We start from the raw sequence: 14905 nt of genomic DNA, 5'->3' as shown, positions 1-14905 counted from the left end.
ATAGCCAAAGTAGAGAGTGGGCAGATGTCTGATATTGCTGGGCAGTATGGCTTAAACAGGTCTACAGTAGGCACAACCTTAGCTAAGAAAGATATAATCAAGAAGACTCAAGGAGCTAAAGGCGTAATGAAAATCACATCTGAGAAACAAAGATGCTCCATCCATGAAAAAATGGAGAGATTGCTTTTAATTTGGATAAAAGAAAGGGAAACAAAAAAAGATATAACTTGTATGACTATCATTCAAGAGAAAGTAGAGAAATTTTTGAAGAAGTGAAGAAACAAACTCCACATTCAGCACATGAGGAGATAGAAATCAAAGTTACCACTGGATGGTTTGCAAAGTTTAGGAGAACTGACATTAAACATGCGGTAATTCATGGTGAGTCCGCTAGTGCAGATAAAGAAGAAGCTGAGAGGTTCTGTCTCAAATTTGAAGAATTCATTAAAAAGAAGGATATTGTCCGCAACAAATTTTCAATTGTGATGAAACTGATTTATTTTGGAAGTGCAAGCTGAACTGTACCTACATCATGAAAGATGAGAAAAATATTCCTGGGAATAAACCCATGAAAGACCAATTGACATTACTTTTGGGAGCTAATGCTAGCAGTGATACGACACTTATCCTGCTTCTTGTCTATCATTCTTAGAACCCTAGAGCATTCAAAAAAAATTCCATAATTAAAGAAAGATTGCCAGTGATGTGGAGATTGAATAAAAGGGCATGGGTCACACAGGCTCTTTTTGAAGAATGGTTGTTTGAAGTTTGTGCTCCAAGCACCAAGGATTACCTTCAGACCAATGAATTGCCATTAAAAGCATTGTTGCTATTGGACAATGCATCAGGACACCCAAAAGACCTTGAAGATAATTTGCTGGAAGACGTTTCCTGGCTGACAGTTCAGTTTCGACCTCTGAATACAACTTCATTGATTCAACCAATAGATCAAGAGGTTATTGCAGGTTTCAAGAAATTGTACATTCGAGCACTGTTTTGTCATTGTTTTGAAGCTTGCCAGTTCTCCTCAATGATGACATTAAAAACGTTTTGGAAAGAAAAATTTAATATTCTTGAGGATATAAGGCTCCTTCAAAAGGCATGATCAGAAGTCACCCAACGACAGTTGAATTCTGTGTCCTGTTGAAAGCTGTGTCCTCCTGCATTCAGGGAGACAGAGGTGATGTCCCTGAAATGATGGATGAAATTGTTACAACTGCTAGAGATCTGGAATTGGAGGTGAATAAAGATGATATTGAAGAGCTCATGATGGAATCTGAAACTGATCTGATGACAGAAGAACTCCAAGAACTCATAAATGAAGAACACTAAGAAACTTAGTGAGATGTATTTTCTTCTGAAAAAGAGAAAGATGAAAGAGGATCAATGCCAACATCTGCTATTAAAGATCTTTTGAAGAAGTGGGAGGATGTCAGAACGACGGTCTTAGAATGACATCCAAACTAGGTTGAGGTTAATATGCTTAGTGATCTCTACAATTACAATGCTATTAATTACTTCCGAAAAATCCTGAAGAAGAGAGAAAAGCAGTTGACATTGGACAGATTCTTTAACATCCCACAAACAGAAAAACATGACTAATAAAATGCAAGACTGTGTATATATGTATTTGTATTATTACATATAAATAAACATAGTAAGAAAGTATATAATTTTTTATTTATTTTTTCGGGTCTCCAGAACGAATTAATCAAATTCCCGTAAAAACCTACGATAAATCAATAATCGGTTAACGAACAACTTGTATAGCAAACAAAGTCTTGGAACGGATTATGTTCGTTAACTGATCACCCACTGTATTAGTTAATGTTTATTGAAAATATATTTAAGTGATGGTTTTTCTTTGCATGTTTTTAGCGGTCATTTAGTGCAATAAAACTATCTCCATTATCATTGAAATTTTCCACCCCAGAACATCGAAGATCTATGGCAGCTATAGAAAATTCTTCCATGATAAATTTATCTTGCACTGATCCTATAAAAAATACTACTAAAAGAAATGCTTCAAATGATTATAATTCCTTCAAACAGTCTTACTACCAACCACCGAAAAGACGTTTGTCATGCTTATGGTTAGAAACACTTTCTCACGCAACTGCAAAATTTATGAAAGAGAAATTGACAAGACAGGAATTATATCGTCAGGAGGTATGTGATTTGTTTATGAAATTTATCATAGGACAACAGTTAGCTTATTCATTTTTATTGTTCTGTCATTAGTGTAAATATTACATTTTATTTTTAATATTAATTTTATCATCCTTAGTTTTAGATTTAACAGAGTAGTCTTTACAACATTTTGAAGAAGAAACATGTTAAATTTTATAATATGTAAAATTTTTAGAAAATTTAGAAAATAGAAAATTAAAACGAATTTAATAAAATATAAATATTATTTATACTTTGAAGTAAATACAAGAAAATAAAAAAAACTGTGTATAAATTTTACTTTTCTGCTCTAAAGTAAAAAAACAAGTTCATGTTTCAGTTAATTAGAATTAAGAAAATTCAAGGAGTAGGTGTAACAAAACTAGTTGAATGACTTTTGTCAAAGATGCACTTAAACTGGGTGGGTTCAGTATATTGAACTAGAATAAGGTTAACAATATTTTAGGATAATAGCAATTTGTCTGATCTTTTTATAAGCATTGTTATTTTATATTACAAATTTAAACATTGAAATTTATAGTTGAATAATAATGTGAGGGTCAGCCATGGGTAGAGAGACGGGGTTAGACTCTCTACTACTTAATCAGCGGCACAGTTGGGTGGACTGGCCCACTGAGTCGTAGGATGGCTTCCTAAGTCTTAAGTTTAAGGTGCAGAAATTTGTAGGAACCCCTGCAAGTTTGTTTTTCATGACACCAGCCTAGTTAAGGCATTTGGCATGCTCGTATACATTTGAGAGGAACTTTGAATGGGAGGGACATGAATAAGTGGATAGGATGTAAATTCAGATTTGAGAAAAGAATGAGACTATATTTAAAACAATAACAAGAATTTAATAAAAACAAATCTTAACAAGTTACAAGACAAATCTATTCTATCCTATTTCGCAGGAGAGAGAGAATTTACATATATCAAATCATACTACCTTAATTACGAGTCTTTGGATTGGCGACGAATACTTTATATATTTTCTAATCCTTCTTTAATTTAGCGCATCAGTTTAAAATAGTATTGAGAGAACCTTTCTATGCAGTCGAGATTCTTATAACTGTTATGTGGAGAACTACTGGAGCTTCTGCTCTATGGAAAATCATATGGAATCAAACTTTTCTCTCTGAAGATCTCAGTAGAACTCCTCTCAAGTTATGTTGAAAACGACTTCTCTCTTTGGAGGTTTGTGTTGAATTCCTCAATCTCAGGAAATGGTTCTGTATATTAAAACATTGCCTAACCAATTAAAACATAGAATTTTCTGTATGTCAATGGGATGTTCAGGGAATATGCAAAGGGGGTAAACTGACATATGGATGCCTAGCTTTGGTGATAAGGGGTGTGGGAAAGGAAGTTGACTTCCCTTTTCTCCAAAAACGACAGATGTTACATCCTTTCGTATGAAATCATTTGAAAAAAAATATATTTTAATTGTGAATGAATTAATCTAATAGACTAATCAATACAGAATATTATGAGTAAATATTCCAAATTAATCAATCCACTAAATCATGGTGCTCTCAATAATATATGTAATTAATAATACAAAATGCATCAAAAATGAATGAAAACTTTTCACATTCATCATTTTTGATAGGTCTTGCTAATTGCAATTTAATTTTTGTAATATTTAATCAATTTTATTTTTTTGAATACTTTTATAATAAAATTTATTTGCTAATGTTATATCTTTCAAACCATTTATTTTATACAAGTATATTGTGTGAATATTCATTGTAATAAATTACAGGCAATCTATGAATTATTTCAAGGTGAAAATGATATTTTAGAAGATTTAACATTAGTTAAACAAATATATTATGATTCACTTCTCTATCTTGAAATTTTAAATCCTGATGAATTGCAACAAATCTTTGGTTCATTTCATGAGTTAATTCCTCTTCATCAAAGTAAGTATCAATATTTTTTAAAATTATTAATTATTAGTTATATATATATATATACACACATATACACACAAAGGCTATTTCTTAAATAAGGTCCATTTTTTAATAAGAAAAATACTGTAAATATCATTAAAATATATTTTTTCCATATTCTACATACTTTTATCTACTTTTCTACATAATTTCCATATTTGTTCAAACGTTTGTCATACCTCAACAATTTTTTGAATTCCGATGTCAAAGAAATTGCCGCTTGTGAAGAAGCCCAATCCATGACTGCAGTTTTCATTTTGTCGTCATTGAACTGTTGACCACCAAGGAACTCATTTAAGTACTGAAACAAGTGAAAATCACTGGGTGCAAGTTCTGGACTGTAAGGTGGATGATCTAGTTGTTCCCATCCAAAAAAACTGATTAGACCTTGTGTTTGTGCAGAAACATGTGGCTTTGCATTGTCATGGAGCAACATTACACTGGAAGACAGTAGGCCATGACGCTTGTTTTGTATGGCACGCTGGAGTTTTCTCAAAGTCACACAATATGTATCAGAATTGACTTTTGTGCTTCTTGGCATAAAATCTACTAACAAAATCCCTTTCCTGTCCCAAAAGACAGTTGCCATGATCTTTCGTGCTGAAATTGTCTGTTTCGTTTTCACTTTGGTTGGCGAAGATGTGTGTTGCCATTCCATGACTGTTGTTTGGACTCAGGAGTCATGTGAGACACCCAAGTCTCATCTCCTGTAACAATGTGGTCCAGCAATTCATCTCCTTCCTGATCGTATTGAGTCAAAAATGATAAAGCATTGCCCAATCTTTTTGTTTTGTGATCATCAGAAAGCAGTCTTGAAACCCACCAAGAACACAATTTTCGATAATTCAGTTTCTTCGAAACAATGGTATACAAAACTGATCTTGAAATCTGTAGAAATTCAATTGATAATGTTGAATTCGTGAATTGTTGGTCATCTCAAATTTTTTTATCCACATCATGAATCAAATCTTCAGAAATCAGAGAAAGTCGGCCAAGGCGTGGCCCATCACACACATTAACCCGCCCATCCTTGAACATTCTCACCCACTTTCAAACTTTACTGTCACTCACAGCATTATCACCGTAACCTTCACAAATCTGATGGTGAATTTCCATTGCTGCCAAGTTTCTTGCACTCGAATCAGATAACAGATCGTATCTCAGTCGGTGGGAGACTCAATTTTCTTAAACATTTTAAACTTATACAGCTCAGCACACAGACAGACGATATGGCTACAAATGGTGTCAAAATGCATGCTAAGCTTGCTCGGAGCAGAAGCACATCCATACTGCCATGATCGCAGGTTATTCTCACTCTCATTCACAAACAGACCTTATTTAAAAAATAACCCTTGTAGAAGTATAGAAGTGCAATTTACAAACATTTTATTATTTTGATTTTATATATAATTTACTTATTTGATACAAAGTATTTTGTGAAATTTTTCAGCATTGATTAAAAATATGAAGTGTAATCAACAACATGATGGAACTATTCAGAGTATTGGTGAAATAATGTTAAATTGGGTATGTTAATACTTCATTCTCATTCATATTTGAAAATTTATTTAAAATGTAATATTGTGTGCATGCATATGCACGTGTTTGCACACACATTTATTAGTGATGGGATGATACCAAAATTTCTCTCGATTTCTGATTCTTTTGAATATTTTTTAAAGTTTATTATAATTTAGAAAAATTAGATTTACATTACAAGCATGGTCCATTTATTAATTAATAAACATTGAGCATAAGAATGGAAAATAATTGGGAAATTTGGAATCATGATTTGAAGAAATCCAAAAATTCTCCATTTATATGTGGATATGCATGCTTTTATTGTGTTTTATAAAATAACTTTGTAATGTTATTTTAGATAAAGTTAATATTACAACACTACGCTCAAAGAAATCACAATTAATTTCCTTTTACTCAAAGAATTATCCCATTGTGTCATCTAGGATTGCCATTTTTGGAATGTTGCTTCCTTGGTCAACACTATGACCAGGGGAAGATAAATGAGAAGATGCACTTCTTTTTTAATATTTCTCACAATTGGTATACCTCATAAATGCATTATTCTACCATATTTAACACTAAATGAAGTTCGGCAAATGATATGTGCTGAACAGATGCCATATGAGTTAACCAAGTTTTGAATTTATTCACTTGAGTTAGGTTTTCCTAAATGTACAATTGCATAAACTATTTTTGAGGAAAAGAAGAATCAAACAAATGCCTAGACTGATTCATCTTGAAAAAATCCAGCAACATTTGGTGATGCCATCTGTTATGATAGCTTATTAAAAAAAATTTATATTTTTAATTATTGCAAAATGGCAAAAATCTTAATTTTGAAGGTAGGGGTGGGTTTTATAAAAAATTGTAAATGCTAATAATGAATACAATCGTCATTAAGTCTGACCCTACTCAAGATAAACACAACCTTCTTATCTACCCATCCCCTTGACCTTTAATCACTAAAATTTAATAGCATCATCCTCCAAATAAACAATCTTCCTGTAAAATTTCAGAAATTTTCAACAAAAAGCATAGGAGTTATTAAGCTTGAAAGACGGTGAACAAAATCATTCTCCCACACCCATACTACATACGTACAAAAAAAAAAACCCTGAATTTTTTTGAATTTCCCAAAGTTTCAAGATCCCCTGAGTCCAAAAATGTAAAAATCTTGGGGGCCAATTTTTGACCAATTGCCATACTTTCCCTCTGTTACATGTAAGAAGAGCTGGGAAAGTAAAATCAATTTTTAAAACTCAAAGTGGCAATAAACTTAGTGCAAACATTTATTTTTACTTAGAATCATGCAAATCACATTTGAAAATTTAACATATTACAGCATCATCTGTGAATCATAACAAAAACATTCATAGTTATAATGGAAAAGTCATTTTATCATTGAAAAGTACTTTTATTTAGGCTGAAATAAATTTAGTTTGAACAACATCTTAAATACATTTTTTTAGCAACACTTTATTTAAAATGAGCATTTTTTACCCCTTTTCATAGGTCTACATCAGGTTTAACAAGATTTGAACTGTCTTCTTAAACAGTTTGAATATTTTTGTTACACTTGACACAGACCTATAAAAAGGGGTTGAAAACACTTGTTTAAATAAAGTGTTGCTAAAAAAAGTATTTAAGATGTTGTTCAAGCATTTTTGAATATAAATATAATGTTGTTTATATTTTTAAACTGTTTTGCAGACACTTAAATATTTTTGTCAACCACCAGCCTTGATTTGAAATTGCTGGTCAAGCTGACCCCAATACCAGTTGGGTGGGAAACTAATGTCACCATATCGCCCCTAAAACGGAGACAGTTAGTACTGACCGAGTGCAATCTTTTGTTGACCTTACTACTATGTGAAAGAAAAGTCTGGCATGACAAACATCACCTCATATATGGAGGTCACATATTCTCTGCTTTGGTGATGTGAAAGTTTCCAATAAACTGATAATTAAATTTTTAAATTACAATATTAAATTTTTTAATCTTTGACTGAAACAGATAATTTTTTTGTTAAATGTGAAAGAATCTTTTTAAGAATTGGAAATCATGATGAGATTTGCTCGATTCAAATCCCTGGAAAATGTCTGATATTCTCGATTCAGATTAATTGTCCCATCACTAATATTTATCTATACATTTTTAGATATATTTGATATGATAGCAATATCTTAATTGCAGAACTTTCATTTAATTGGTTAATCATATCAGTATTTACAGACATAGTGTAATACACATAACATAACAAAATTAGGAAAGTTTTTATTTAATTTATGTAGTTTTGAATAAATGAAAGCATTTGTACAAAAAATTACATTAAATCATAAATAAAAATAAGATATATCCTAATGATACACAAATAAAAGTACTTTTGCTTTCAGTATTTGAGGCTTTTCAGTTAGAATATTTCATTCAAATATTTGTTTTTATATAGAACAAAAGATTAAATTAAAATGTTAACAAGAATATGAGAGAATTTTTTAAGTTTAATTTAATTTTAATTAAGAACTTTAAATAAGTTTAATTTGGTTTATTTTTAAAATTATTCATGCAGTAAATTATATTACAGATTTTAAAAAGGAATGTTTGGCAAAAATAGTTAATTTATTTTAAGATTTAAGTTACAGCACTAGCTAATAAGACCATATCATTTAAAATGTAGATAGTGTTAGATAATAAAATCATGATAGATTCTACTAGGTGGATAAGCCATATGTCTTTTTATTATCTGATTTTCATATCTTCTCAGTCAGTTATAAAGTTTAACACAAGATTCATCAAGTTTGTTGAATTCTTGTTGGACAAAGTATCTTTGCTTTAACAAGCTGTTTTAAAGTTCAGTTTTAGCTCCAATGTGATTACAGTAACATATTGCCACAAGAATGAACAATTTTGTAAATTTATGACAATTCATATATTTTATATTACAAAAATTAAACATTAGAGATTGCTGGAAAATTATCATTTGCTTAGAGCCTTTTTAGTTGTAAATTAAAGCTAATAGCATTTTTATGAATTGGATGATAATATGTAATATGCTAACTAATGTTGAAAATGATTGACTATAATGATCCACTTATGTTTAAAAACTAATTTGGAGAAGAATAATTTTTGAGTTTTTAGAAAATTGGGAGGATGTGAAAATAATCAGATAGGTGACTAAATTATATATCTAAATAGACTTCATCAATTTTCATTGATGAAGTCTATTTAATCAATCTTCTTTACACACCGGGATTCAATACAAAAACACACTTACATAAGAACCAGATAACCGGAGTGGTTGATATTAGGGTCACTAACATTTTCGTAGCCTCATCTAGGCTCTTCTTCAGGCTTTGTAGTAATAAATATAAGCCGTACGTTGCATTTCGAATATATTTTCCTTTTGGAAAGAACCATGTTTCGAATTCTGCCACGTGTAAACATTCCAACATATTTTTTAAACGAAACGATCGCCAGTTTGTGCACCGCGCATGTGCTTCAAAACAATGTTGATGTTAATTTTTTAAAAATTATCTTCTAGCAGGATCTGCCATGCTGCTGAAAGGGTCAACTCTTCTTTAAAATTGATGCACGTGGTGTTACATCCTGCTCTGTATATTTCCATAGCTTCCAATAATTTGAGATGTTCCAGGTGGTTGGTAGTGAGGATAATGCGGGCTGTGCTAAAGTCTGCTATGACTTCTTATCCCCATTGTACGTACAATGGGGATAAGAATTAAAGAACATAAGGCGGACATACTACACAAAAGGCTTACAACAGCTCTCTCAACATATGCCACTGATCAAGAAGTCACGGCGGACTTTAGCGCAGCCCGCATTATCCTCACTACCAACCACCCAGAACATCTCAAATTATTGGAAGCTATGGAAATATACAGAGCAGGATGTAACACCACGTGCATCAATTTTAAAGAAGAGTTGGCCCTTTCAGCAGCGTGGCAGATCCTGCTAGAAGATAATTTAAAAAAAATTAACATCAACATCGTTTTGAAGCACATGCGCGGTGCACAAATCGGCAATCGTTTCGGTTAAAACATATGTTGGAACGTTTACACGTGGCAGAATTCGAAACACGGTTCTTTCCAAAAGGAAAATATATTCGAAATGCAACGTACGGCTTATATTTATTACTACAAAGCCTGAAGAAGAGCCTAGACGGGGCTACGAAAATGTTAGTGACCCTAATATCAACCACTCTGGTTATCTGGTTCTTACGTAAGTGTGTTTTTGAAGTCTATTTAGTTATAATAATTGATTTTATAAGTTAATACAGAAGAACTCTGTAGTTTTTCAATAAATCAATTTTAAAAACTTAAACAGAAATGAAAATATAGCTTTTCTTTCAATAATCCATATTTATTTAACAATGTTCTGCTACATTACAGTAAATTAGGCTTATAATATATATAATTAGGCTTATAATATATATAATTAGGCTTATATAATATCTATCTGTTTAAGTATTTGTCTAATGTAGCTTGTTTCATCTGTTATATTTTGTAAAAAAAAAAAAGTGAACAAAATCACAGATTTACAAATACTGTACTAAAATTTGTTGAATATTTACAATATCAACTACATATTGATAACATTTTCCAGAATTTGCTGTTTGTTACAAGCATTATTGCCAGATAACTGTGTAAGAATGCTATAAAAAGCATGTTCAAAGCAGCCAAAATTGCATAAAAAGACAAAAATTTTGTGCATTTCCTAATGTAATTTTTTTCATATGCAATTAAATGCATAAAATTTTAATAGGCTGCAGTTAAAAATTTTTTGAGAGTTCATTTTCTGAACAAACACAAGGATATCAATCTGCTTAAATGGCAAATTTTCTTAAATAGGAATACAGTAGAGCGTCATTTATCCGAATCAATTGGGGACTGGGGTTGTTCGGATAACTGATTATGTACGAAAAAATATATTAACCTATCCAATGTTGAAATTTTTCTCTGTTGCGTGTCGCTTTGTGTTGAATTTTCGTCGATTTTAAGCCTAACGAAAATTTTTATAATAATAATCGAGGTTATTGTATCGTTAAAAATTATTTCTTTATTTTGTACAAACAAAATAAATATATTGAAAAATATAAAAACAAAAAAATTATACTTTAGAAGTTAGTCTAGTATCAAAAACGTTCGATTCAGCACGACACAGTCCGATTGGAAAGCTTTTGGATAATCGATGTTTCAGTTAACCAGCTTTTGGATAAATGACGCTCTACTGTATTTCATATGGGAAAAATTTATATATATGTTATAGTGAAAAATTGAGACTTTTGAAATTAAACTTCTAATGTCAGTCCTCCTTTACTAAATTCTACTGTACTTCTGTCTACTATTTACCATATTTTCTTGATTCTAAAATGCACAGCAAGTTTAAAGTTGAATTTTAAAATATTTTAGAGGGAACAATTTTTAAATCATCAGTTTTATTAAGTAACAACAAATTAGAAAAACAATATAAATGCTGTAAAACAGATAATATTTGGCAACTTTACATCTGTGCTCTTCTGCATATACAATAACTATTTATCTTAATGCTGCATTATGTCATTTGAAGGCATTTTAGATACAATGAGTAATTATTTATTGCGATATTGTCACAATTCCAGGCTGCAATTTTTAATCATATTTTTAATTTTGGGGGCGCTTGTGACATTCATCAGTGTTGGTAAGTTTTGAGTAAGCTTGTCAATAATGATTAATTATTATGCCTTTGTGAGAGAGAGAGAATTGTCAATAACAAACTCTAGCACTTTGGATATGATTTATATTAATATTTGTGTGCTTCTTTACTTCAGTTTTATTAAAGTTTTTGACATATATTTATTACTACGTGCTTTTATTACTAATTGGAGGCATCGAGTCTAATCCTGGTCTGATGTCTCGCACTCTTCCTCCCTCCCTTCCTTCAAAGTCGTCCATATCGTCTGTTGGTAAACAACAAAGATCTCATAGTAAACTAACTCTAAAATCTCAACGACTTGAATCTTTTTTCCCTCTATTGGCTTCGTCTACTAATGTACCTCAAAATTTATTTTCTTTTTTGGAGGAGAAATTTGATACAAAGACTTAGAACAGCATCTTCTTAATGTTGAGAAAAAGGTAGAAGAATTTTCTAACTTAAATGTTTCTTCTACTACTACGACTTCCTATTTTTTATCTCTTAGATTCATTGTCTACTGAACGTCAGAGAAATAATATTGTTATTGCCGGATTAGAGGGGAATTCGTCTGAAGTTCTGTCCTTGGTTTCCAACATTCTGTCATCTGTTAAAAGACCCAATGGTGACTCTATTTTGGCGAAAGATCTTAAAATAGTTTCAAAAAATAATTTGGTGGTGGTTGAACTCGACGTCGTCTCCGATAAAAAAAAAAAATCATTTACCGAAGTCTACATAACATCTGAATGAGGGAAAAGTGTTCTAGGGTAAAGTTTTTTGATGATTTACATTGGAGATCAAGAATTAGGAGAAGAAATCTTGTCTCTTTTTATCAAGAGGCTAAGGCGACAGGTAAATCTGTGTTTATGAGAGCTGATTGTTTAACAATTGATGAAGATAACTTTACATTTGACTTACTGAATAACAAGCTGATGAAGATTGAACCTTTTTTATCACCAGGGAAGTCAATGGATCTTCAAATGAATGAAAATTAAAAACTTTACCTGTTATTCCTTGCTCAGAAGTTTTTTTTTACGCTAAAGGTATTATTTTGGAATAGCCAAGGTTTATTGTGTACTAATTTTTCTGATAAGAGGTTTGTTAATTTTGTCTTTTCATATATTATTGGTATAACTGAATCATGGATGACATTTTCATTGAAAACCCTACTTTCATCGTTAGATTTTCAGTTTTATTTTACTGAATTTTTAGCTCATAAACCCGAGGGACCTGGAAGACCATATGGTGGTTTGTTTTTAGTAGTTTCTCAGAAACTTGGTAAGTTGGAAATTTGTCATCTCTCTGACAATTTTATTATTGCTAAACTTGCATTCAATAAACTTTTGTTTAATGACTGTTCTAGACTTCTAATTGTCTTGGTTTATATCTCTCTCAATAAACATGATTCATTGATCGAGTACCTTGATAGATTGATTCTTGATTTCAAAGATAATGATGACATTTTGATGCTCTGGAATACTAATGCTAGAATTGCTTCTGAAATAGATACATTATATACAGGTTCTAATTTAAATTTTTATAACCTTAGAGAGTCTAAAGATATGATCTTTAATTATAGGGGAAGGAATTTTTTGAATTTAGTTAAATCTTTTGGTCTGATTCTTTTAAATGGTCATTTTGTTACTGATTTTCCTGCAAATTTTACATTTATTTCCTCTTTGGGTGCATCAGTTATTGATTTGATAGCTACAAACTCTGAATTAGTCGATAATATAGTAGACTAAGATTTTGAATAAATTTGATTCTGATCATCTCCCAGTTTCTATTGCTTTTAGGTTTGATTTTCTTCCTCTTAGTAAGGAATCGCCTACTGAAATTTGTTGTGTGTGGAGACCTTCATGTTTGGACAAGTATTTGTATAATGTTAACAAGCTGTATGCAGATTTTAAAAGTAGATTCTTTTTGGATACTTTTTCTTTTTATTCATCCTTTGTTGATGTGATTCTTGAATCCGTAGTTCAAAGTGATATGTATGTCAAATATGATTGTTCAAGAAAGTTTGTGAAGTCTTTGATGCTGATTGTTTATGATTGAAAAATAAGAAAAATTGTGCTCTAAGATCGTTTCGTCGATCAAGATCTAAGCAACAATTTATTATTTATTCTAAATTAGAAAAAAAATTTCAAATCCCTCTGTAAAGCCAAAAAGAAATTGTTTTGGAATAAGATTAATTTTCAGATATTACATATTAAAAACTCTGCTGAATTTTGGAAAATTGTTAATAAATTTAGAATTAATAAACTTGTGTATAATAATAATTCTATTCGTGATTGGTTGGACTATTTGAAAATCTATTTCTCTGGACCATGATATTTTATGGTCGAAACTTTCTAGGTTAGTATACCTTCTTCTTTTATTAACTGTATAAGACAATTGTTTTCTGATACTGCTTTTCAAATTGAAGTTAATTGTTGTCTTTCAGAAGTGTAATTGCTAATAAAGGTCTTCCACAAGGTAAACCACTTAGTCCTATATTGTTTAATTTATTTGTTAATGATCTCCCAGACATTTTTTATAGCCATAATACAATGGGCATATCTATATCACTGGAAGTAGAATTGAACTGTCTTTTGTCTGCTGCTGATATTGTAACATTTTCATATTCACCTATTGGCCTTCAGAGGAAACTTAACCTTCTACAGGATTATTGTAAGTCTGATAAATTACTTATTAATGAGGCAAAGTCCAAAGTAATGGTTTCTCTGAGAGGGGGCAGATTGGGGAAAACTGATAAATTTTATTTATTTAACTCTGAGTTGGAGATCGTTTCGTCTCACAAATATCTGGGTATTTATTTTACTCCACAGGGCTCATTTTCTTTTCACCTAGATAAATTGTTTTTGAAATATAAACTTCAATTTTCTAATTTAATAAAGCTCATGGTTAGAATGAAGCAGTCTTCTACAAGATCATACTTTCGATTGTTCAATTCCTTGATATGCTCAAGTTTGGGATTTATGTTTCCTATTTGGGGATCATCTCTTGTCGATAAACTAGAGAAGACGCAACTGAGATTTATCAGATTTATATTTCATATTAATCATTCGGTGCCTGGACCTGTTTAAGATTTGAATTGGGCCGTCTGCCAATGGTTATATGTTTAGTATTGTCCATTGTTAGATACTGGATTAAAATTTTAGTTACCAGAATTTGATCTTAGAAAGTTGGTTTATAATAAATTGAAATGAATAGGTAGAAATTTCTTGGTTGTAACTTGGATCTGCTTGTAATCTGCTTCAGTCGAACATTTATTGTCTGATTTAGGTTATTCTACTGCTTACTAAACTCAAATTTCTGATAAAAAAAACTCTTTCTAGCTGAACTTTTTCAGTCATTAAACGATAAATATTGGGCCCAGGATATTCATTATATTGAGCAAAAGTGTAGTTTTTTTTTGAAACTTCTCTATCTTCTCCAAGGACACCTTGATATTATCTGTTATCAAACTTAAATTACAATATTAAATCTTTAATAATACAACTACAACTTAATTACTATACTATTGTATTAAATGGGTGTAGAATGAATATATCGGCTCATTCCAATTGTCCACTATGTA

At 31.0% G+C, this 14905-nt stretch overlaps 1 protein-coding gene and 1 long non-coding RNA gene across 3 annotated transcripts in view; both read left to right on the top strand.

The window, feature by feature from the left end:
- LOC136979447 (uncharacterized) overlaps positions 1–14905 on the top strand; it is a 218886-nt gene that overhangs the window by 189552 nt on the left and 14429 nt on the right. The window lies entirely within an intron of this gene.
- LOC136978966 (rho guanine nucleotide exchange factor 3-like) overlaps positions 1–14905 on the top strand; it is a 43758-nt gene that overhangs the window by 17367 nt on the left and 11486 nt on the right. For both annotated transcript variants that reach the window (XM_067274843.1, XM_067274853.1), the window contains exons 5-7: positions 1879–2169; positions 3932–4091; positions 5572–5648. In XM_067274843.1, the coding sequence (XP_067130944.1) occupies positions 1879–2169; positions 3932–4091; positions 5572–5648 (528 nt within the window). The remainder of the gene's footprint in view (positions 1–1878; positions 2170–3931; positions 4092–5571; positions 5649–14905) is intronic.

This window comes from Centruroides vittatus, unplaced genomic scaffold (assembly GCF_030686945.1).
Source record: "Centruroides vittatus isolate TY-2023 unplaced genomic scaffold, ASM3068694v2 contig_1154, whole genome shotgun sequence".
Lineage (NCBI taxonomy): Eukaryota > Metazoa > Arthropoda > Arachnida > Scorpiones > Buthidae > Centruroides > Centruroides vittatus.
Note: the sequence above shows the minus strand (reverse complement) of the source record. Positions and strands in the feature narration are given on the sequence as shown.